Genomic DNA, 27,400 nt, shown 5'->3' on the forward strand with positions numbered 1-27,400 from the left:
CAAAATCATGGGAGGTGTAGACCTTGCAGATCAAAGGGCAAATGTTTATGAATTAGATCAAAAATCTTGCAAGTGGTGGAAAAAAGTATTTTTTTGCCTATTGATGAACACAGTGGTGAACTCATGAATTGTGTACTGCAAACTCAAACATCGAAAAACCCCACTTCTTGATTTCATTGTATCTCTTGTAGAAGCATTGATGGCGTCCGGAAAACTCAACGCACATTATCAATGCCGTAGAGGAACTGGACGCTCATCCAAAACATCACGAAGCTTACTCAATGTTGGTGACCATCTGCCAGTAACAACAAAAACATGACGGCGGTGCCGTAAATGTGCACAACGAAAGGAATCGTGCACTAAAATAATGTGCACATTATTTTATGTCCCATTGTGCATTGATTGTTTCAAACCATACCATTCATAAATAAATTTTTATGACTAGAAAACCATTGGTTTTCTTTACAAAATTTCTCATTGAAGACTACTGCGACACATATGTCCCGGTCCTAAATCAGTGTTCAAAATTTTTCTAAAAATATAACATCTTAGTTTTTACCATTCTAGTGTGCCCTACTCATAGTTTCTGTTATCAAAATTGTTCTGTTGGGAGAGAAAGAACCCCCCCCCCCCCCCGTCGCGAAAGGGTTAAGTAATTTCTCTTGTAACATTCTGTTATAACATACACAAGGAATATACATATGTATATAATTAATGTTTTTTTTTCAGACAATTTCACTTATTTTAAACTGTAATTTTTACCTATTATTACAAAACTGTATTTCTCAAAGCTGAACTTCCAAATTTACTATAAACTGTGAATACTTGGACATCTTCTTTTTTAACATACATGACATGCATTTGAACATTTCAAAAAGGAAAAATAATCAATACAAAGAATTTCTAGTGAACAGAAATAAGAATTAAAATAAATCAAGTACTAAATATTTAAATTGTTGTGTTGTATGTATTTTTAAAAATTTTTAATCTGCATTTCCTAAAAATCCTCAGTATTATATTTATAACCGTTTTTGAAAATTCATATAAGCACTACGATAAATGAGCTAATATTGATAAAAGCTGTTTAATATAATTGTTTTCAGTTAGCTACGAAATTATTACTCAAATATCAAAGTGGGGGAAGATCACAATCTAATAATTAAATTCTGAAGACTTGACATCATGGGTCAAAACCATGAAAATGCACTTTTTAAAATTAAAGTACTTGCATCAAACATTTATACAAATATTGCACAGTTCTCACCATTTGATGTATAAGAATATGGGAACACTACTTTGAACATTTAATCACTGATGCAAGAAATCATTACATACACATGTAATTATTTTCAAAAGACAAATTATGGAACAATGAAAACTACATAAAATAGAAAGCAAGCACTTGAACCCTGTTTGTCCAAAAGTTTATTTCCTTGCATGAATAATCTTATATATATTCTCCACAAAATAATAACTTTCTTTCTCTATTTTAAAATTAATTTATTAAAAAATTCAAAACTTAAAATCAATTAATGCACTGTTACTAAAAGATATTTAATAATTAGCCAGAGAAAAGATAGATCATCCCAAATTAAAAACTGCAGATATTCAGAATATTTCATAATTTTAAATAAAAAAAAATATTCACAAAAATAAAACTAGTTTTCAAATAAATAAGTCTGCGAGCAAGAATCTTCAAGCAAATAACTGGATCATGTGGAAAATTCTGCAGTTTTTTGGTGATAAACAAAAATGAAACAAAAGAAAACTTTATTGAATCACACAAGCACCATTTTCTTCTGACTTTTTGGCAACTCTCCACCAGCTCAAAAGTTTCTTTTGAAAACAGTCATTAGATTTATTCATAAAGAAGTTATCAAGGTGCTATGAAACAGTCTGACCCAGTTAGTCAGAACGTGAAGAATATTAATTTGAAATATGTTCATATATAATAACAAGGTAACTTCAAAGATGAAGATATAGCATTCATAATTTTAATACAACACAAAGCCTGATATTTGGAATTGTTGGGCAATTCCAAATTTTAGATCACCAGTGTAAATTTAGTAAGATAACATATAGACATGGCAACACTGGGGCTTCGTTTATTGTTTAGATCAGATAGAAAAATGCTAGCCCCTCACAAGGCAAATATAACTCATGCAATCGCATCAGTTTTAGAATCTAGAGGGACAAAAAATTTTTAGAATTTAGAGGAGCACCTGGCAGCAAAAACCAGGGATTGCAGAATTTTTAGAATTTAGGAAAACATTATGCAGTACAATTTAAAAATTAGGCTCCACAAAGATCACACCCTCACACCAAAAAGAAAGAGAAGGCATAGCCAGTGAAGATCTTGAAAGAGTGATCCTGAAGATTATCAATCACTGCACTGCTAGTAGTCATGATGCAACTCCCTAGCCAACAGGTGTTTGAAAGTAATATGCAGGAATTTGTTAGTCCAGAGAAAAATTCTATTTATGGCAGACCTGTTTCCTATTGTTAATATATTCTCCACTTCTAGATTTTATCCTATATTTATTAATATTCTCCATTTATTTTATCATCCATTTATTATGTGATGCTTGAGGATTCACATAGTTTGACGTTAGTGTTATGCAAACACTAGGACCATTTACTTTAATTAAATAAAATTCAACATGTTATGTTTTCTAGCAAGAAAAAATACTCTTCATAAGAGTAACAAAAACATACATTTATTAACAAAAGTTTTAGCATTAAAATTTCTATTTCCTGGGGGTGGGTGGGTGGGTGGGAACTAATAATTAAACAAAGTATGAATTCTACAGTACTAAAATTACATTGCTACACCTCTTTCCAAACAGTAATTTCGTAAGTTCAGTCTTTTAGGAGTTTTAATCTCATGAGCACATGCAGATCATTTTAGGGGAGATTTTTATTTTATTTTTTTTATGCTGTTCTGGATAAAAATCATTCTGAATATTGGAAGTACAGATTTTTGTACTGTGTATATCAGCAAAACCTAGAGAAACTAGCTCCTAGTTTTTTATTTATTTATTTATTTATTTTACTTTTTTAAACAACTGCAGTATTAAGATCTGCATATATTCTTTTCCTTTGTTATCATCATATCATCAGTTGCTTTGAGAGAGTTCAGACTGTTGCATAGTAAGAAACACGGTAGCCCACCAAAGGAGAATACTAGACATAAGTAATATGAAAGTTTTTAATGAGTAGTTTTATTGAACTTAATAGAATAGATGAAAAGTGCATGTCAGCCCATGACATATAAAAGCATAAGATGGATAAGAGGTGAAAAACTTAATAATGATAACTGCTGTGTCATAACAACTGGCTCTACTTGGCATTTCATTACCTCTTTATGGCTCTGCAATATCCAGTTGTGTAGATACAGCTAAGTAGTCACTTTTTTGACGATGCTTGGGGATTCACATAGTTTGACGTTAGTGTTATGCAAACACTAGGATCATTCACTTTAAATAAAACTCAACTTGTCAGGACTTGTGGTTCTCTTGATTTGCTTTGGAAACATGATGTGTCCTGAATAGGAACAGGGAGCTTACTCTAGCTATGTTCAACAATGTGTGAAGTAGACAACACAAGCAGGAAGGGTATACAAAACCCTTTATTTTCAATACTTTACAGGTACTCCCGAACTTCGGGATACAGAGACCAACCACTTGTGGTCTGAACGTAAGAATATAAAACTACTAACTAAAACTCTAACTAAAACTCTAACTAAAAGCTAACTTTGAATTAGTATACAAACACCTAGCACTAAGACTGGCCTTTACTTAAAAGAGTATGCTTGTAGTACACCAAGCTTGCTGAAACTACAATACGTTTTCAAATATCAAAAGGGCTAAACCTCTGGCCTTAAAGACAACCAGCAACTGAGTGAAAACTCATAGAACTGCAGTGGCAAGCGGCTTGCTTCCTAAATCTCCTCTCTCCCTAACTCTTGGCAAAAAGCCACAACTTAAATACTTGGGGGTTAGCAAGACAATTTGCATAAACAAGTTAAAGCATTTAATTCTGGCGGGAAGTAGAAAATAAGAAGTGATAGTACAGTTTTAAAATAAAATAAACATTAGCAAAACTTAGGATCCTTACAAACTGAGTTATGTTTTCTAGCAAGAAAAAATACTCTTCATAAGAGTAACAAAAACATAAATTTATTAACAAAAGTTTTAGCATTAAAATCTCTATTTCCTGGGGGGTGGGAACTAATAATTAAACAAAGTATAAATTCTACAGTACTAAAATTACATTGCTACACTTCTTTCCAAATAGTAATTTCGTAAGTTCAGTCTTTTAGGAGTTTTAATCTAACGAGCACATGCACATGCAGATCATTTTAGTATAGTCTCAAAGTTCTTTTACTTTTTCTTTTGCCTTTTGGCTCTCATCACTTTTGGACTGGGCTAAATCTTCTGCTACTTCAGCAGCATCTCGATGTCCAACAATCTCTAATCGATAAATTCTTTGAATTTTTTATAATAATATATCTGATGCTGTCTTGTCATGGCATGGGATGAGTCCTATCAAGTCTAGATAAGGTATTCCAACTTCTTAAACATCATTCAGGAACACACTAGGAGTCAAGGGAGCTGGATTACTTGGATCTTCGGAAATGTAAGTTAGAGGTCGAGAGTAAATGATTCCTTTACAGTCATAGAGAATTATTTGTAGTTCTTTGAAATCCAACAATGCTTTCTCAACTTTTCTCAGCAGTTGTTTGAGAACACCCATCGTTCTCTCCCATCATGGTGCAGAAGGAGCTTCCAACTGATCTTCTTTGCAGAGCTCTAAACCTTGATTTTCTTCCAGTTAATATTATTTAAAGTATTAGCTGCTCCTACAAAATTACTTCCATTGCCACTACAAATTATAGATGTCTCTATGTCTAATAACTCTTCTGAACCTTTGTAGAAAATGATCAGTTGATAGAGAGAAAATCAACACAAGAAGCACCGCTCAATCTAGTGCACACGTGAACAGACACATGCATGCTTTCTTCTGGGTTGCCTTTCCTAGGCTTTTGAGATATAAAAGACCAGTGAAATCTATAACTGTTATTTGAAATGCCTTAGCATTACGTACACAATCTTCACACAAAGCAGTCGGTAAAGCCGCTATATTTTTTACCTTGAACTGTTTACACTCTAAACAATGTTTAAGAACAACTTGGATGGTGTGACAACCACCCAAAATGCAATACTGTTCTCTTAATTGTTTTCATCAGATGAGTACCAGCATGAGATGATTTTAAATATGTATAAAAAATCAATCTGAAAACAATAGGATCGTTATCAAGAAAACTGCTGGATGCTGAAAATCCTTCATATCTTCTTGATGAGAAATCTTTGTTCTTAATTGCAAAACCCCCTCTTTGTCAACATAAGGGTATAAATTTGATAGTCTAGAACCATGCATACCAGAGAATGTCTCATTTTGAATTAGTTGTAATACCTTGTTTTCAGCTGCTATACATTTCTCACAGAACAAATGACCATGGATACATTGATCTTTTTGAATCTGACTATTCTTCTTGAATCGTAATATCCAATCCAACATATGCTCTATGTGAATGTACTTCAAGAAATATTTATAAAACCAGTTTATTTCAATATGACTTGGGACCTTTTGCCTATCATTTATAATAATATTAGAAGATTCAAGTTCTTGTATCAAGGGTCCACAGCTAATTTGAGGGATGCCACTGCAAATCATTTCTTGACCTAATACTTCAAGATTGCAAAGATATTTACCATCAAGACTACCTAAATAAATCTTGTGAAATTTAAGTTTCAATTCATTTATTACCGTCTCTCCAAATAAATTAATAATAATAATAACAATAATCTCCGAATAAATTTCTTCTTTAATTGGCTTGTAATTCATATTTAAAGATGAAGGTTTTAAAATATATAATTTCTGTGATCTCATATCAGTTAATGCACGAAGACCGACACTCAGTGTTATTACCTATTAACTTTACAACTAGTGTCACAGAATTAGAAAATGAACTTATGTATCAATGTATTATACATTCTCTTTTGTTGAATCTAGAGGCTTATTTTCCTAAACTGAATTATTTTTATCTTTATTGTTATCATTATTTTTCTAATGATTTTCCGGACACATTATCTGAAAATGTCTCTTTGAGCATAACATTATGTTTTACTTAACCTTATAGTTCTTTGCATTATGTCTTATTTCAGACATCTTTTATCAAATACAGTTTTTTCAATGGCATATTCTTAGCTTCAAAGCAATCATTACTTTTATGTTTGCCTATATAAAATAGACATGCATTGCTTAAATTTTTTTCTTTAATGATGAATAAATTAATAGCACTAGCAATTTCCTTATTTACTTTTGAAATACCCTTTAGTTTCCCTTAAAGGATTAAAATTTCTGAAAATTAAAACCTGAAACAGCAATTGAAATACAGAGCTCTGTTTCAATTTTGTTCAAATAAATTTCATTAAATTATCAAGGCAATCTTTTGACGCTCCTCCTGGAAGCAGAATTGCATTACATGTTTCAATTGCTACAACTAGAGATTCTAAGGCCCTCAAATGGGATTCTAATATGTGCATACAAAGTGAAAAAGTCAGAAGTGGAATTTGTTGTGGTATTTTGAACGACGAATGACAAAAGTTCCCCAATGTAAACTTCTATTGATAAATCTTCTTCTGCCAAATCTTAATGTTTCTATTACATTTGGATAATTATCTGCAGTCACAGGATAACTATCTGCTAATTGTCTAGCACAAGAACTTATCACAATTGAATGGCAAAGACACTGGAATTTATCTGCAGGATCAATATTATCATCTTCATATATTGTTTTAAATGAAACCCAAAGAGGCAACCATTCTTTAATATTTCCATGAAATTTCTTTAACTGCATTGCAGAAGTTTAAACTTTCATTTTTGTGAAATATTTACACCGTTAGAAATACCTGCTACGCTATTCACATCAGTTTCTTTATTTTCCTGATCTAAAATTATTTTAACCTTAAAATAATTGTATACGAAATGTGCAAAAGATTTACTTTCATTTTTTAAGTCCTCTTCTGTTTTGTTAGCTTCTAACATTCCATCTGTTATTTGATTGTCCAAACTTTGTAATTCTTCAATTTTTTTCTGCGAAATCTGAGAATTTGATTGCACTTTGAAGATATCATCAGGATCCTCTTCATTCATATCTTCACACATTTTATTAATAATCCTCGTGAATGAACTTCTTGCTACTTTCCTCGATTTAATAAACTTTTCCATGTTTACAAATAATATCCTGTTATGGATGCTATATGTTATGGAAGCCACGGCTGTGAAGTTGGAATCATGGAATCGGAGCTGGAGTCGCTAAAAACAGATTGACTCCGACTCCAGTTTTTGTTAGACAGTTTGAAATGAAATTAAAATTAATGACAGGCTTAGTTATGATTTTTATTTATGAACAGTATACTTTAATAGATAGTTATTTTCTATTTTATTGACATACAGTGGTGACAAAAATTGTGGACACTTTTGGAAATTTTTATTTTTTTGAACTTTGTATGTGTTTTGCACAGGCACTACACTATAATTCAATAAACTCAGGAACAATGGACTGTATTATATCTCCCTTTAATTCTCATTAATTTACATAGTTCATGGCCACTCGAAGCCACGAATTCCCTCACACGCTCTTAGCTTACAATCTCATGTCACAAACTCCAAGAGCTCAAGGCGCATGCGCCGACGCTAGTAATGAAATGCGCGCGCAGGCGCAACATACCGCCCGCCTTGACATGATGTAATCATTCAAAATTAGATCTTACAATAAAAAATTACACAGAGTGACAATACGAAATACAGGTGAATAATTGTAAACATCAAATAATAACATCAACAAAATCAAACTACTATAATAAAAAAATACAATAATTAATTACAAACATACTTTTTGTTTAATTTGGCATAGGTAAAAGACAAATTTTATTAATTGATCGCTTAAAAATACCTCCTTTCGTTTTCACTGAAGCTACTCTAACCTTATTGTCTTTACTTAAGAATATCTCTACGATTCTGCCAAGAGGCCAGTTACATACAGGAACATTATCAGTCTTTAAAATTACCATAGTTCCAACCTTGACATTGTCTTTTTCAAAGAACCATTTAGTTCTTCCTTGCATTGCACTCAAATAGTTATTTCTTCAATACTTCCACATTGTTTGTACTATTTTAGTCAATTTTTGCCAGCTCTTTAATCTATTATCGTTAACGTTTAAAATATTAGGTTCTGCAATAGCTGTGATAGGTCTGCCTATCAGGAAGTGGCTTGGTGTCAAGATATCAAAATCCTCTGGTGTAACGCTTCCCGACACTATAAACCCGAACACGCTGTTTTGTAAAATAAGACTCGAGTTTTCATATCGAATTTGTTCAGATTTTAATATCTCAAAGAAAACCTCAGCTCCTAAAAACATCTCTATACGTTCTGGAACATTAAAATTCTCATCAGCTAATTTTATGTTACAAAAATCCTGCATTTTAATATCAATTTTCCTTGAAGGAATTAAATCTTGCGTGATTTTTGGTACTACTAATAAGTCTAAATGTCTCATGTAACTTTTATCTTTATTGCTAATCCATGCCGAAACTCTTTTTCGAATTGTAAACAAGTAATCATTTAATCCGGAAATCGCAATGTTTACCTTCTCATAATCAAAGTTGAATTTATTCGCACAGTCTCTGCTTATAAACGATGAAGTACTGCCGCCATCAAGTAATGTTTTGACTGGATGTAGCTTACCCATACTATCACTAATAAAGCAAATAGCCGTGCTCAGAAGAACACTTTTTTTTTATCTGTTTACACTAGTCGCTGTAAGTAGAGTATTACCGCTGTTAGGCAGAAAGTCTGGCGCTAGGGGGAAAAGCACACTGGAACTACTCGCTGTTTCGTTTTTATTTTTTTCCTTCTCTTTCGATGGTTTATTTTCTACCGGAAAATGCAGTGTCATGTGGTGTCTTTTCCCACAAACGGAACACGAAAACTTTGATTTGCAGTTTTTGACGGAATGGTTTAATGCTAGGCAATTAAAGCATAACTTATGACTTTTGATGATTTCAACCTGATCATTCACCGGTTGTTTCAAGAAATTTGGGCATTTTGCCAAAAAATGATTTTCATCACAAAGAACACACTTTAAACCTTTTGCATCGTCAACTTTCAGCTTGCCTTATAGAAATATGGGCTGATGTTTCTCGATCTAATGTTTCAAACAATTTGTCTGATATTATTAACTGCTTCAGAGTTTCAAAATCAGACACTTTCCTCAATTTTAAGTAATATTAGAAATTTGTGGTTAATCGCGACACGAACTGCACATGGGACTCATTTAGGCGTTGAGCCTTTTTAAAATTTTCTAAAACAATTTGTGGTGTAGGTTCGAATTCTTTTAGAATAATAGCTTTTACTTTTTCATAGTCACTTAGCTCCTCATCTCTAATATACACGATAATGTTCGAAGCCCGTTCCCCTAACAAGTTTAACAATATTTCCACTTTAGATTTCTCAGGCACATTTTTTGTCGCGAAAGCTCTTTCTAAAGACGAGAAAAAATAACTCCAGTTTTCAGGTTTACTCGGAACCTTCAATGTTAGTGTTCTTATACTTTTAATAAGAGAATCTAAGGAATCGGAACTTTCTCCTTTAGTTTCGTTTTGATCATTATTAACACTTTTTGTTTCAGCTCGCAATCGAGCAATTTCCAGTTCTGTTTTACATCTCTCTAATTTAATTTGTTCTAACTGTAATACTTTAGCTTCTTCAGATTTACGATGCTCTACTATGGAATTACCCAACTCTATTACCGAATTTGGATCGGATTTAAAAGCTTCACTACTTTTAATCGCTAAATTTAAATCTGTAACAGTTATCTTTTCACTTAATTCTATATTCAGTTCTAAAGCCAATAGCTTTAAATCCTCTTTAAGCGCACCTTTTTATCAACATTGTACTCTTAATGAAATAACACAAGATATAAAGTAATTCTTCTCAGTTACTTAAACACAGTAACACAGTATATAAATACTATAAATTTTCTCAAAACTCTTATACAGTATCTCAAAATAACAAAATGGCACTTTATTCTTAAATCGAAACTGCTGACTTACTTGTTACTTGTATATAACTCATAATTCATAGATCTCTGGCCCATGACGGACCACGATGTTTTGCACAGGCACTACACTATAATTCAATAAACTCAGGAACAATGGACTGTATTATATCTGAATTTAATTCTCATTAATTTACATAGTTCATGGCCACTCGAAGCCACGAATTCTCTCACACGCTCTTAGCTCACAATCTCATGTCACAAATTCCAAGAGCTCAAGGCGCATGCGCCGACGCTAGTAATGAAATGCACGCGCAGGCGCAACAGTATGCTTATAGAAAACATTACGTTTCACAAAATGCAAACTTGTATAGATCATTTTAAAGAGAATTTATTACTGAATTCAATACCAAACACAAAATTCAATTATTTTCAATACAAAAAAAAAGTTATCGATATACATTAGATAGGGATGATTGCAGTGAGTTATCAGTACTTAGTAGGGTACCCTTTATTTTTGATTACAGCTTCACATCGACGTTTCATTGAGCTGACAAGAGTTTTAAGCTCTTCTTTCGTTATTACATGATGCCACGAAACAATTATAGCCTCAATTAGTTCCCTTTTATTTGATGGACGCCTCATTCGGACAAGAGTTTCCAAACGGTGCCAAAACTTTTCGATAGGATTGAGGTCAGGACTGTTTCCTGGCCATGACAACAATTTAATGCTCTTTGTACGAAACCACTCATTCAATATTTTGGCCGTGTGGCAAGGAGCAGAATCCTGCTGAAAAATAAACGAAGCATTGTTGGGAAAGAGATCTCTGATGGAAGGTAGAAGTTTTGGTTCTAGTATAGTGTCAACGTATTTTCTGGCATTCAGTGTCCCATGGATGACATGAAGGCGACCAATACCATCTGCTGACATGAATGACCAAATCGTAACACTAACTGGGTTCTTCACAGTTGCTTGAATGCAGTCAGGATGTAGCTCTTCTCCTATTCTACGTCTTACATCTCTTCGCCCATCACTACCGAATAACGATATCTTAGTTTCATCAATCCATATAACTTGTGACCACTGATCATCTGTCCAATTAATGTGTTCCTTTGCCCACTGTAGTCTTTTTGTTGTTGTTGTTGTTGTTGTTGCTGAAAATTAAGATAATTTTTTCGTGGAATTCTACCTCTCAGTCCAACATCTGTTAATCTTCTCCTGACTGTTCTTGAATTGACAGAAACACCAGCATCATTCAGATCACTTCTGATGGCCGCTGATAACATTTTTCTACCTTGGAGACATAGTCTTTTTATTCTTCTGTCATCAATTGATGTGGTGCACCTTTTTCGGCCTTTTCCTTCTTTGTTTTTTATTTAATTTGTCTCCTGATATCGTAAACAAAACTTTCGGACTCCAGATGTAGTCACTGAACCACCCACCTGTCTTGCAATTTCAGCATAGGAAAGAGCACTTTCTCGTAACACAATAATATTACATCTCTTTCTAGGTGTCCAATTTACTGTTTTATTTGATGTCATTGCTTCTTGACTAAATATTAAAAATTTTTACAAAAAGTCCTACTTGTAATTGCAGTGTATAAGAAGCAGGTCTTCCTTCTACAGAACAAAGCAAAATAATGAATTATTTTAAGTGTAAACATGATGTCAGCTTCTACTGGCAGTTACTAACATTCGACTGGTTCTCAGAACAAGAACAGTGATTGGCCAGGAAAGCTAGACATTACAAACCACTTCATAACTGTGTTTTTTATTTATATTAAAGTACATATACATTTTTTTGTATTGCAAATAACTGAATTTTGTGTTTTGTATTGAATTCAGTAATAAATGCTCTTTAAAATGATATATACAAGTTTGCATTTTGCGAAACGTAACATTTCTATAAGCATACAAAGCTCAAAAACATACAAATTTCCAAAAGTGTCCACAATTTTGGCCACCACTGTATTAATAAATAAATATAAAGGAGGAGGATGGATGTGATATTTGCCATTAGTGATTAAACTGATTCATTTAGTTACAAATCTCACTGGTAAATTTAGGTAAGCAGCAATAGCAGCAAGAACTAAAACTGATGCCATTCTTAGGAAGCGAGCAGGAAAAGGAGCAATTATTGATCAAGCAACGCGATAAGGAAGTACATATTTGATGATAAAGAGGTTTTTAGAATTAAGAACTTTTTTAGGAGATGTAGATAACCCTAATGTTTCACTAACAAAGACTGCGGAATGATCTTGCAGAATCAGAAACTCTTTTTTCTACACCGCATATAATCACAAAAAAACTGCAATCTGAAGAATTGACAGGAGGCAAGAATGGAAGAATGGGATGTTTGTTCTTTCTGAAATAAAGGGTTTATTGCAGAAGGAATCATTTTTTCAATGAAGAAAAGAGAAACTAGTTTGCTAGACAATGAGATCTTGCTGGGTTCAATATATGAAGATCCGAAACATCGAATTTTCTTGGATGACGAACAAGTTGAAAAAGCAAAGAAAGTCATCTATGAACTTTCATTAAGAATGAAATTATTCTCAGAACAATTAGAGAATTCGAATCAGGAACAGTCAGACTGCAGACATAGCATTTGAGTCTCTATCATCCTTTTCCAGCGATGAATTAGATTTTGAGAAATATTTTTGGATAATTTTGAAAAGGCTAAGGCAAAGCAAATGAAAATAAAGAAACAAGAGCCTTTGGATATAAAAATGAAAAAATACAAACAAGATTTCTACAAGGCCTTTAAACACTGTTTTATTTTACTTAAGTCTACTTTCGTTGAATAGAACTCAACTAAGTTATGTTCTGTGGCAAGGGGGGGCACTCTTTATTAAAAAAAGTATTTATAGAAAATGCAGGTTCTTTAGTAGTTATGGTTTCACATACTAGAAAAACATTTTTACCAGTCTGCTGCAGCTAAGTATTCACATCAAAGGGTATGGTTTGTCAATGGCCACTAGTTAGGGTCTAACGGAGTTGGCTTACATCATTGCATAGCTTACATAGTCAAGAGTTCTTTATGTACTGAATTTGGCTAACTAATAAATTTTTATTTTGTTCAATGTTAATGCTTAAACACTGTTTTATTTTACCCAAGTCTCTCATTTCAAAAATTTTACGGTGTATTTAAAAGTTTTACTGTTACTCTTGATGTGTATCAAAGAAGATTCACTTTTTGTTAGAATTATCAAATCACTAACATACATAGCTATTATGATACATTCAGTCTGTTACTTTCCATACATAAACAGAGTTATGTTAATTTTTCGAATCTGAATTTCCATAAACTTTCATCTTATTTTATTTTCCACATCCATTCTGCTTGTTTAAATCTGTATATCAACATTTTGAGTCTACAGATTTTGCCTTCAAAAGATACGAAACCTTCTGGTTGGGACATAAATATTTTTTCTTCAATTTTCCTATTTAAATAAGCTGTTTGAACATCCGTTCGATGTATTTTTAGATCATACTTGGCAGCTAAATAGGCAGATAGCCCTAGTGTGTTTTGCCGTATTCTCAATACACCACCTTGGCAGCTAAAATAAGTATTGCTCATACAAAATTATAGTGAACTACAGATAAAAAAGTTGCTGTGTAGTCAGTTCCAAACTTTTGCAAGTATTCTTTGGCTTGTCTCACCTTGTCCCCATCAACTGTGCCACCTGCCTCTATTTAGAACACTCATTTGCAACCAGTGGCTTTTCTATTGTCTGGCAAGTTGGTTAATTCTCACATAATGTTTCACATTAAAGAATTACATTCTTCTTGCATAGCTGCTCTTCATTTATCTGCATTTGTCTAGATAAAGCTTCTACAGTTTCTGGATTTGCAGAGAACTTCAGAATTTCCCAAATTAGTTCATTTTTGCCAATAAACTTTTCTTAGTATGTCTAGTTTTCAGAAATGTACATCTTCCTTGTCCTATTTCAGAATTTTGACCCTGAATTACACTTTCTTCAGCATCTGCTCTCCCTTCACCTGGCACTATGGAATTCTTATTGATCTCCCAAATTTCCTTGAGCAGGGACAAATTTAATGAATTTCTCTTTGTCAACTGCTGAAGTTCTGATCTTGCTTCAGTTTTCAGCAGTTCCAAAAATCGAACGTCATGACTTTGTTTTATTTCCAAAGATTCCAAGTTTCCATTAATGATATGATTTAGCTTACTCAGAATATCCGATAAAAATACATTCTTCACTTTTGGAGAAAAATTTCTTTTCCTGTTCAAATTGGTTAATGCAAAAGCTTCCTATGATTCTTAAATGCACTACTGTAGGCTTTCTTTCAGAACAAATTTTTTTCAGGCATTTTGATCAGCTTTTTGTAGGAGTTACAAATATATGTTGCCGTTGATATTATTTCAGCCCATTATTATTGGGATAATTTTGACTTGAAGAGCAGACATCTGACAAGACAAATGAACAGAAACTGGCTAAAACTTGCAATTTTATTTTGACTTAAAACTGGCATTTAATGCCTTCCTTTCTTGGGAATTGATAGAATTCATGGCTTTTGAATTATTTGGCATTATTGCTGAGAACAGCTTTCAGTTGTTTCTCCTCCCCCCCCAACCTGAAATTTGTACTTGCTTCAAATGCTTCAAAGGATCTTTTCTGTATGGCATACACACTAATTTTCCATGATTTGTCATCAATGAAGGTTATGAAGTATTTTGCCCCACCTAAAGATGATTTTCATGGGACCCAGTGACTAGGAGCTCAAGAATATCATGCTTTACTGCACATGCTTCTTTGGAGAATAGTAACTAACCTGTTACCTTTTTTCCTAGTTTCACAAAATAAGGTTTCAGTTTTACTCTTTGGAATCTTTAGACTGCACACCTTTATTTTAGGTTTATGTAACCACACCTTTCATGCCAAAATTTCAGTTTACTGTTAAGGATATTTGCATTAAACTACATTTGAAACTTCTGTTATGTTCCATTGTTTTACAACATATAGACTATTTTGTTTTGTTGCTTGTAAAAATTGCATGCATTTTTATGTTTTATCCCACACACAGTTATTGCTAAAGTTAACAGTACATTTACTCTGCAACACTAAATTCATTGAAATTAAGTTTATAATACATCATTATATATTATGTGTTGTGAAGCTGAACTGACACTTGGATAAATTTCAACTTTCCATTTCGCTTTAACTTCTAGACATTTTTTATTTGCTAACTGAATTTCACTTTGGGTTTCAGTTATGGATGCGAATTTACTTCTGTTATTGCACATATGTGCAGTTGCTCCTGACCAAAATACAAGTTATGTGTTCCTAATTTTTACATTGTACTTACTGCCAGTGCTGAGAGAACAACTTTGTTTAATGAATGCTTGATTAGTATTTTTGGTTTTAATTTTTATTACATTTTAATATATTTTATGCCTTTTCGCTTGCGATTATAGTATCTGAAGTCTTTCGCAATGTTAGACTTTATTCTTGTGTTGCTGTAGCATTTATTAATACATTCTACACTTGGCTGTTTTCCTGCACTTTACACTAATGACTATTAGATTCTTTTAGTAAATTAACTTTTAGTGTGTTTAAACCTGTTATCATGAGTAACCAGTAATCAGTTTATCATGAGATTCTATCTTGATTCCAAAATTTTTGGTTAAGCTATATAGTAGAATAATAGTTAGAAACTTCTCTGGAATTTTTATTCAATTTTATCTACAATTAAAAAAAAAAAAAGTCCTCCTACATTGTTTCAATGGTATTCATTTTTTTACAGATATGTTGCTTCATGAAGCTTACTTTAGTTACAGGGGGTTTTGGCTAATCAATTTCATGTAGTTCCAACCACGCTTCATACGAAGTTTTACATTTTTAATGTGCACTAGTTCAAATGATTTCATGCTCAGAGCAATAGTTGCTAAAGCTTTTTTATCATAGAGCAGCAATCCATATTATATGAAAACTACAAAATGATATGACAGCAGCCTACATGAAACTCAATACATGCAAATACTTTAAAATTTTCCTATGTTAAAACTAAAAACGAAACTTACCTTAGTATGTGCATTCATAAGCCTACTCTTTGATTTTCTAAAAAATGGATGATCAAGGGCAGCTAAAAATGAACATTTGGTTTAAAATATAATTTTTTGGACAAATTTAAATCAGGAACTGTTAAACATTAAATAATTATTAAAACACATAAATATTAGAATAAATTCATCTATATACTTAAAAAAAGTAACATAAAGATATAATTACAAATATTTTTTGCACATATGTATAACATATATAAGTACAAGACTAACTCCCCATATTAGTGAAACTTCTAATTAATTCATATTCCATCTATCCCATAATAATAGTAAGTAGCAAGTAAATATTTAAACAGAAATTGTTGGTGAATGCAGCTGTAAGTTATGTTCTAGTGCAAAATTATGAAGCCTTCAATGAAAATCAGTGTTTCATGACATCTGCAATTTGTTTTGACACATCTTTCAATTTTCAGGTTAACTAATTATTATTAATTATAACTAATTTTTTATTTCATTTGCTAATCAAAATAAATTGTTTTATTTTTGTTGAATATCAACCCATTGTAAAAGTAAGATGAAAAAAGATCAAAGCAAAGATCGAGTTGTGATGCATAAAAAAAAAAAAAAAAAAAAAAAAAAAAAAAAAAAAAAAATGAAAAGGTGTAAATAATATTTGCTTCAAAACAATTTAAGTGCAACAGAATGACCATACCAAGAATTAGGAAATGTGCTTCCGAAAATAATTGTCAAAGTGAATTTTATGCTAATGTTGATTCTTTGAAAAAACAAAACTGTGGTCATAAATGCAAAGATTATAGAGGAAAAGTTGAAAAACTTAGATATATTCCTCTTAGCAGAAGAGGCATCATAGAAGCAGTAAACATTGGCTTTGTTAATATTTCTTCCAAAATACTGGATAATATGTATCTGTCACTTCAACAAGTTACGCTGGAAGCAATGCCACCAATAATTTTATGCTCACACATATAGAGAAAGCAAAACTTCATAGCTAAGCAATCCTACGTATAAGTTTAAAATGCAGTAATAAAATTGTTGAAAAATCCAGAGACTATCAGAACACTCAAAATAAAAATAAGGAGTAATATTTTTAATTTAATCTAGTATTTTTTTAACAAAAAAAAAAAAAAAAAAAATGTTGCATTCTGTACTTATTTTCTTTTGATACTATTATCATGGGAAAAATTAAATTCCTCAACTGCTACTATTATTATGGGACAGAGGAAGTATAAAATAATGATGATAATATTAAATGCATCTAAATAAAAATTAGTATCATGAACTTTTAGGTACTAAAACTAAAAGGTATTGATAACTAAACATGAACTAAAAGGTATTGATAGTTCAGATGTAAATTTATATCTGTGTTCATGTTCACTCATAACAAAAATATCAATATTTATATAAATAGATCAAACATTATAAACATTACCCTTTAAATCTGCTCTGCTATTACTGTTCTTCTCCAGCAATTTTAAAATTAGTTCCTGAGCCTCATTACTGATACTCTCAGGAAAATGTATGTCTGAATTTGAGACATTTGTGAAGATTTCCTCATGTCCTTTGCCATCAAATGGGGGTTTACCAACTAGTATTGTATATAACAAACATCCAATACCCCAATAGTCAGTTTTAAATCCATAGGAATTTCCAGCCACAACTTCCCTAAAATTTTATTAAGGTTTTAAACTTTGGTATTAAGTATGAGTTTAAAAGTAATATGATAATATAAAAAGAAAATACTCATAACAGTTCTTCCAAAATTAACGAAATCAAAATCATAATACTCAAATTACTATTTTTAAAGCTATACAAAAAGTTGAACTAAAATTTCAAGAAATGCAAATCACGAAAAACAATCATAAAACTTTTACAAAAAATCTTAAAATATTATACTCCAATTATATTTTACAATGTGGATGCATGAGTGTATACCACAAATTCAATCTAATATTTTTTTTAATGTAATTTTTATTGTTCTTTATACCAAATTAAAAATTTAAAATAAATACTCAGATCATGGATGTATAAATGAATACATCTGTTATTTAACCTAATATAATGCCAGTAACTTTGTAAAACTTGGAGAACATTAAAACAAAACAAACGAACAAACAGAAAATCAAGTTAATTTTACAAAGAAAGCTGATGCAAATCTAACTGTTTTGAATACAAATTGGGGGTGGGAAGAAACCATTTGCCACAGATAAAATTTATTTGACCTGTTTAAAGTGTTTACAGTATTCACAGAAGAACAAGTCTCTCAGATTTTATTACATTGTTTGAATTTAGTAGTCAAGATTTTTAAAAATTGTCAAGGATAGAAATTAAAGATACTTTTAGACAAGACAACGACTTGAATAAATTTTATTTCCATGTATTTTTTAAATGCTGTAATTTTAACACATTATCATACTTTATTAATATCACAATAATGTGTTAATGGCATGAAACTTAAAATTACTAAATCAAAATTTTCAAACCTAAACAGCTTTTAAAATTGCCAAAATATTGAGTAATCGCAAGCTTAGTGACACATAACAGGAAAAACAAAAATTACAAAATAAGAAAGAACCGGCTATTAGTTAGTCATGGTAACTTTTATTAAAAGTTGTTTTTAATATTACACATTACATACCTCAGTATATAATAAGTGCTTATGGGTCCTCCAAACCAAAAAAATTTTTTTTCTTAGTTAGCATTAAATAAAAATGCAAAATAAAAATGTATTTTTTAGTAGTTAAAAAAAATAATTTTGTTGTTTTTTATTTACAGGAACTTATTTTAATATATCTCACAAAGTTCTGAGAAGCTTTTAAACTTTTTTAATGATATATTTAAACCAAAAAAATTCTGCTAACATGGTAATCATGCACTTTCTGTTTCTTTCAAATGCAATTACATTTTCTGACAGTTTAATACTTATGCCAAAGAAAAACGCTTCCAATATTACAGTTAATTTTTTGTATAAAAGAAAAAGTATTCTGTAAATTTTGCAATTAAACTGTCAATAATTTGAAGGAAATAGGTCTGAACCTTTTAGATTGTCTTTAATCAAGTTAATGTCAAATGGGCCAGAATTAGTTTAGTAAACAGCTGAAAATTAGCATCATATCATGTTTAATTTCTAGTTAAACAGGTGGCAACGCTTTTAATTTCTTTGGTTTCTTTAATATAAATCTCTTTGAGAAAGTTCTCTGTATATTATCAAGTGGAAAGGGCACTGTTTGGTAAGTTTGAAAATATAAATATAAAAAGTTTACAAAACATTCATTCTTTTCATTAAAAATCATAACAAATTTCCAAAATTGTAATAATTAAGAAATTTACACATATTTTGTAAGATAAAACAACATCAGTATTAGTAATGACAAGATTGAAATAATGAGGTGTTTGTAATATTATTGCTCTTTAAATTTTGATAAATTCAATACTGCAATACTTGCATGTTAATGACTGCTTGCATTAAACTAATAATCAAGATATATTAAAAAATTTTTTTTTCTTTTAAATTTATTTCACAAACCTTTCTTCATGGAATTTTGAAAAAAAAAAGAAAAAAAAAAAGAATTTTTTTTTAGTGATACATCATTTATGCGATGGAAGTTTTTTTTTCATTAAAAAAAATCCTCTTTCTATTCCATTATGCTTTCCTGTAATATACTGTTAAATAATCAGATTATGAAATTCATAAGGAAGAAACTTTTGATCTTCATATTTTTATCTCCATGGCATGTATATATTTGGTGATAGATTTCCAAACTCTGTTTGAGGGGAAGGAGAGGCATAGTTTGCTAAAAATAGATTTTATGCAGAAGTAATGAAAGTAGAACAGCTTCTTTAAAAATTCACATCAACGGAATACAAAAGCTGTAAATCCAGTATAATGCATTATTTACTTATATATTTATTGATAGCAGCATCCGTATCTTGGAAGTATTTTGTTAACCATACACTATGAATTTTAAAAAGGCATAAGAATCAATTTAGAAATTTTCATATCATGAACTTTTTTGATATGCTTTATGTAAAGAACATATATAGGATATTTAAAGAAAATTTACACAAAGCTTACTCTTTCATATCATTATTAAATAGTTTAAATTTTTTATGGCAATAATAAGTTTCTAGAAGTACATGGGAAACAGACATACTGGTTTAAAAACTGAAGCTTTTTATTCAGGCTTAATACTGACAGTAATTTTACTAATCTTTGTCTTACATCAAAAGAAATCTCTGAAAGATTAAAAGCAATATATTTTTAACAATTAATGAGTTTGAAAGCAACAACTGCATCATTTTTATCAACTTGCTTATGATCTTAGATCCTATGTACAAAATTTCCAAGTAAAATTTGTGCACATCACTTTTTTTTATTAACGTGCCATTACAAAAGATCACTTTAAAAATCAACTAAATAGTTACATTAAATGTTGGTTAATGAAAGTGTATTTATATTTAGTGTTTAAATGTAGACAATTCTTCATTATGTTGAAAAGCAAAAATATGGATTTGTGTTCCTTTCCTGTGACATAAAGAAGGTGTTGTAGGTAATATAATTCCATTTATTTTTAATATATTTCTATGAAACCATTAGTTTAGTATTTTACTTTTATCTACTGTTTTTTGGGTACAAGACATGATTATTTTTATCAAGGGAGGAAAGATTTACCAAAGTTTTCTTATCTATTAAATATACTAAGTTAGGATAGGAAACTCTAAATTGGCACCGATAAAAAGTATTGGCATTTATTTAAATAGAAGCATAGCAAAAATTATAAAATGATTGCTATTCATGAATTGTAAACTTACTGAAAAGAAGTATGATCGTATTTCTCACTTTTGAATTCTATTAATCGGCTTTTTTATTTTTCTATTGGCATTAGATATTAAAAAGTATACTTAAAATATTTTCTAATTTAAGTAATATATTTTTCAAGATATTTAAATTTATAATAATTTCATTATTACAGTAAACCAAAATTTATAAAAGTTCCTTCACAGTTAGTTTCTTGATAAATTCCTTAAGAGCAATTTTTCAGTGAAGACTGATTATAAAAAAGCAAATATTTTTTAAATAAATTTTTTAATTTGAAAAAAATATTTTTAATAACTACTGACAATGAAACTAACGCACACTGAATACTTACGGAGCCATGAAATTTGCTGTTCCACACATAGTATGTTTCTTTTCATTTGGATTTTTTAACTGTGCAGCCATACCAAAATCTATAATTTTCTATTGAAATTCATACTTTATTAATACCAAAAAATAATACAAAATAGTAACAATTAAGTATATCTAAAATACATATAAAATTTGAAACTTTTATTAGTACAGGTTTAATAAGATAAACATTAAATATATTATAATATGTTCTGCATCAAAAGTAATCAAATATCTTAACAAATTGGTTTTCTAATTAATATGGACAAAATTAATTAGGTGTGGATCTACCTTTTGCTGTGATGATAGCTGCCACTATTTCAAGAAAGCTATTGACTAATTTTTGGAATGCTGCAGCTGCAGTTTAATGTCATGAATTCATGTAGGCTTGTTACTGATGGTGGTAGTGGGGCTTGAATTATAGCCAATATTTCAGTTCATTCTGCAGGTACTCGGAATGGTTGAAACAGGCCAATTCAGTTTTTCAATAGCCATATCAACAAACTATTACTGTTTCATGCAATTCAGTTTTTCAATATGTCTGGTAACAAATGTACCTTATTGACAGGAGTACAATTATACTGAAGAAGAAATGGGTCAACCCCAAATTGTTACCCCTTTCTCCATAGTGAGATATTGTCAAACAGATGCTTAACCTCTCAGAGCTTCTGTGCTGCATGGGCCAAATATACCAAAGAAATATGCACATAATAGCTCAGTCAATTTAAACACAATCATGATATAATTTAAACTACTATTGTGTTTAACAAAAAAAGGAGAGGACAGTTCTATATCTCCCGTTCTACTGGGGCCGACTGACAAAATTCAAATTGCGTTTTTCATGTCTCGAAAGCACTACTTAGGATATATATTAGATTTATATATAATACTGCTCTAACATGGATATTAGGACACAGAATCTGACTTTTTCTGAAACAGCATATCGATTCTTTTCCATATTTAAATTCTATGATCCAAATTATGCCTAAATATTAAATTTTGTGTGAAATTTACAGAGAAATTCAATAATTTAAATTCCCGCATTATTCCAATTTGCAGCAAGAATAATTTACTTGGTGAACTTGATATGCAGGAGGCATCATGCATATCATGCTTGGGAGGCATCATGCTTGGTAGTCGTACAGACCTTCACATCTTCGATGCAAGTTCAGTCAACGGGACCCGTTATTGTAACGAGATTCTTCTTCCATATGTGCGTCTTTTTAGAGGCGCTATGGGTCCGCAGTTCCTTTTCATGGACGACAATGCACCATGTCATCGCACAGTAGCTGCCGAACAGCTCTTAGAGAGTGAGGATATTGAATGTATGGATTGGTCGGCACGATCTCCGGATCTCAATCCCATCGAGCATGTATGGGAAATTTCTAGGCAGATGCTTGGCAGCTCGTACCTTACCACCAATAAAGATTCTGGAGCTTTGATTAGCGCTGCAAGACGAATGGGCAGCAATGCCTCAACAACTCATTGACACCCTCATTCTCAGCATGGGCAAACGCTGTGAAACCTGCCTAGCAGTCAGGGGAGATCATATCCCCTATTAAAGACCGGATGTTTCTTGCTGGACACCCATCACAGGGATGTTTCGGCCTTCAGTCGCATTGCGCTCCATGCTACTTTTTCAATAAAGCTTTGTTTTATCCCTCTGATTTCTCTTTTAGTAAGTGTTGCTTACATTACTCATGTCCTTATGTATTGGGGATCTTACGGTATTAAATGTGTTGATTTGGAAAGCTTTTGTACAAAGTTATATTGAAAAAATCGTCTCGTCCTTAATTTTTGCACACCAGTGTAAACCCTGCTGGTCCGCAGTCAGTTAGTGTGTGTGCCTTGTCTAGTGAGCTGATAGTCAGTCATCAAACGACTGTCTCAAAGTCTAGCACCGAGGTGGTCATCGAGTGCATCAAGAGAGTCTTTTAGTGCATCGCGAATTAGTGCATCGTCGAGTTTTGTCTTAGACTGTGCAGAGTCGAGAGCTATACTCTTGTGTATCGTCGAGTGCATCGCGTGGAGAGTCTCGAGAGTACGTGGAGTTCCGAGAACAACCAAGCAGAGTTGGGAGCTGTACTCGGGTGCTTTGCAGTGAAGCTGTCTCCACCGCTATCGCCTGACAGTGTGAAAGCTGTGTCGCTGATTGTGTCAGCATGTTTATAGTAGTTCTTCCATGACTGTAACGGGATTTTGGAGCTGTCCTGATTAGTACTGGCTAAATAAAGTGTGTTTCGATACTTCATCAAGTGTCGTCGTTATTCACTCCAAATCCGCACGAACGTGAAAGAAGAAAATAACGTAACAACTGGTGTCAGAAGAAAAGGAAAAACGTAACAATATATTTAAGTGTATATTATTCCACACTTAGCAACACAAATTTTCTAAAGATAACTTTTATGAATTGAATTTTGTACCCATATATATATATATATATATATATATATGCACAAAATAAATATATAAAGTTACACATATATAGGGTGATTCTAAAATATCTAACAAAAATACACAGGCAGGTAGAGGTTAATCAGAATAAGCAGATTTTATAACGGTATGTTTGAGTGGAAATGCTGCATTGGCAAGTAAAAGTATTCTATTCATCATTCCTTATTTGGAATTTTAATATACATGAATGTGGAGCTTGCTGACATGCATTTACATGCATTTATGTTTATATACTTTTAAAATGATTTTGGGGCTGTTTATTTAATGTTTAAAATTCAAAGAACACATTTTTACATGAAAAATCAGATTTTTTTGGGACTAAAGGTTTGGATTGTGATTTCCATGATATAAGGGCTTTTCCTAAAATTTCCAATACTTTTTTACTACTTTCCAGAGTTCATCAATCATAGTGGGTTAGAAAGAGCTCTTTTCAAGAGACCAAATGCAAAACAATTCAGGTGAAACATCAGCGGACTTTGCGGGAATACATTGAAAATGTATATATGCAATAACTGTATCAGTCTTCATTTTTTCAAGAATTGGAGTAATGGTTTTAAAAGTATGACATATTGCTTTGTCTTGGAAAATCACTGGGATTAAAAAATGGAGTTTCTACTGTAAACATCAGATGTAAAACTTTCTCTTGATAGCATGCTGAGTTGATTTTAACATTTTCTTTACTCTTCTTACTTATAATTTCCCAATGTCAAGAGAATGCCGCAAGAATCATTAACCCTTTACTGAAACTTGCATCGCTGAAGCCAGGTCTGTATACTTTTCCCTCTTCAACTTTGATAATAAATATTTTTTTTTTTTTGTTTTGTTTGTTTTGTTTTGTTCTAGTTCTTTAGATACACTTTTGCTTCATCAAGGGTAACAGTTCATTTCCATTTATCTTCTGTTAAATCATTTTCATACTGGGTGCTACAAATTGTTCTGCATTGAGCCATGGATCTCAATAAAAACTGGTGAACATTATGTCGTTTTGCTTTTTTAATTGTAAACCTTGGTTTACTATTTTATTTATTGTTGCTACAGATGTATTTAAAGCCTTTGCAATTGATATCCGTGTCGGCAGATTTTCTGTTGTTACCAAGGATTTAACTTTAGAAATATTAGAAATTGTACATACGTCTTTCAAGTATTCAACTAGAATCTTCTTTACATGTAGAGGTAATGAATGACAGTCTTTCCCTTTCCAATCAATATTGTTGCTTATTTTGCAATTAGAAATTTAAATACCATGGAATAGGCATATTTCTTTTCAGAAAGCACAAAAACATGTTCTTCAATCCACAGCTTGTTTACAGTTGACATTTTGAAAAACGAATAAAAGTAGCAGATGCTATTTTTCAATTCAAATACTAAGCTTTTGCCAGATATTTTTGTTCCAAAGGATTTGCTTTTTAAAATTCTTTAAAAAAATCATTCTAAAAATGCATAAACATCCTCTGCATTAATGGGGCTGCAGATGGAAATGGAGCAGCTACTCAAAGGAGGCACATAGGATTTATTCTCTATACCTCTTCTATGTAGGTTAAAATCAACTCAAGGAATGACAATTTATGCTGGCTCACGTACTTTTACCTAAAGCTCAGCAGCACCCTATATCACCTGAACGTGTTATTCTGGCACTCACATTTTATTCAAAATCTGCTTATTTCAGTCTCCTGCATGAGCTTTTATATCTCTGCCAGACATTTTTGAATCAGCCTGCATTTTACTAACAGAATTTAAAATACGTATGTATAAAAAATACAGAAAATAAATACTCAAATTTAAAATAAACACAAAATGTAAAAAAATAGTTAAATCTTACAACATTATCTGTATCTGTGAGAAGGACATTCTTGTCTGATAGATCTCGATGAATAATGAATTTGTGGTTTAAATATCGTACTCCATCTATCACTTGTTCAATAATATTTCGAGCTAAAACAAAAATATGAGAAAATAAAATAAAATAATTATTTCAACTTTCTTTTAAAAATAAAATATTTTAAATTTTACCATTATCTTCTGAGAATGGTCCTTTTCTTTTCATGATATCTTTCAGTGAGCCTCCCTCGCAAAGCTCCATTACCAGGTATACATAATCATCATCTTGAAACCAAGTGTATAACTAAAGATGAAATCATTTTAAATCACTTTCACATAATATTTTGTATAACAATACTGGCTTTTTGAAACTAAATTACTAATGAAACAATTTACATATTTTCCAATTTTCATCATTTCTCAAATGTGTTAAAGTTTGTTAGAAGCATTGTCAGATATGTTTCAAAGATTTAAATTCAGTTTTTAAATGTCTTTGTTACAGGGGGAAAAAAGAGATTTCATAATTTCACTGGATAACCATTTAAAAGAAAAAAGTAATTCATATAATGTATGAATAGATTTTTCAATTACTTTCTCAAACAAAGACTTAAAAAAGTTGCTTGTCTGTATAAAAGTATTTAACCATTAGTAAATTTCAGTCTTAGAGCATACACTTGTCGGTTATAATTAGAATTAAAACTATTTAATAGAGAAACAACATAATACAGACTTTTTAATCATTTGTAATACTTTTATATTTAAGTAATGTGTGTCATAATTTCAAAATTATAGCTAAGTTTCTAAATGTATAATTCCTTTGAACACATATAATTATATCCTCTGTCCTTTCCCATAATGAACATATCTGAAAGTTAAAATAGCTTCTCTTATATATATATATGTAAATACATAAATACATAAAGAAACATAATAAGAGGCTAAACATGTCCTGAGCTTTTCTTTTTTAGAGTTTGTACTACTGTGAATTCTTATTTTAATTTTGATTTGTTTTAGATACTGTGTTAAACCTCTTATGCACAGTTACAATATTGTTGAGGAATTGCCTTGCTTTGACTCCAACTTACTTTTAACTTTAGATGCTTTAAGTCTATGTGTGTATGTATGATGAATTTGGGGGGGGGGAGTTCAAAAGCTTATCAAATTATACTCTGATAGCAGAAACAACTGGGGGGGGGTAATAAAGTAAAAATAAAATGTTTAAATCTATCTCTTATTCTACTCAGAATAAGCCATTAAAATTGAGAAGCACAGTGACTATTGCTTGAAATTGTAAAAAAAAAAAAAAAAAAAAAAAAAAAAAAGTGTAAGCCCCCCCCCAAAAAAAAACAGTGAAAGCAAAGGTTATTTAACCCTTTGCCACATCGTTTTGAGTGGATTTGTGCAACAGAAGAAATAAGTGAATCAGGCTGTTTCTGAAGTGATAATAACAGAAAGTATGAACCAGAATTTAATACTTCAATAAATAATAGAAAATTAATCATAGAAATTTGTATCTTCATCAGTCCAACCACTACAGGCTGGAAAGGGTAGAGTAAAAATATAAAAAAGAACTAAAAATGTAACAAAACAGCATCAAAACCATGAACTTTTTTTTTTTTTTTTTTTTTTTGTCAACCAGACTTGGTGTAAATAAATAATAAATAATTCATGTACGTACAAGTAAAACAACACATAAAATATATGACACCATAAAAAAAAGATATTTAGCTATTTTTTTTTTTATTTCAGAATAACAGTTTTAGGGTTTGTCTTGTGTTTAATCAAATTTGCAGTC

General features: G+C 31.2%; 1 protein-coding gene across 2 annotated transcripts in view; it reads right to left on the bottom strand.

Moving 5' to 3' along the window:
* LOC118200802 (serine/threonine-protein kinase PLK4-like) overlaps positions 1–27,400 on the bottom strand; it is a 139,259-nt gene that overhangs the window by 59,379 nt on the left and 52,480 nt on the right. For both annotated transcript variants that reach the window (XM_035372765.2, XM_035372763.2), the window contains exons 4-8: positions 25,798–25,909; positions 25,607–25,719; positions 21,317–21,405; positions 17,599–17,831; positions 16,167–16,228 (exon numbers count right to left, since the gene is read on the bottom strand). In XM_035372765.2, coding sequence (XP_035228656.1) covers positions 16,167–16,228; positions 17,599–17,831; positions 21,317–21,405; positions 25,607–25,719; positions 25,798–25,909 — 609 coding nt within the window. The remainder of the gene's footprint in view (positions 1–16,166; positions 16,229–17,598; positions 17,832–21,316; positions 21,406–25,606; positions 25,720–25,797; positions 25,910–27,400) is intronic.

Source organism: Stegodyphus dumicola, chromosome 7 (assembly GCF_044657685.1).
Source record: "Stegodyphus dumicola isolate Sdum_Otavi_A_Nest chromosome 7, ASM4465768v1".
Lineage (NCBI taxonomy): Eukaryota > Metazoa > Arthropoda > Arachnida > Araneae > Eresidae > Stegodyphus > Stegodyphus dumicola.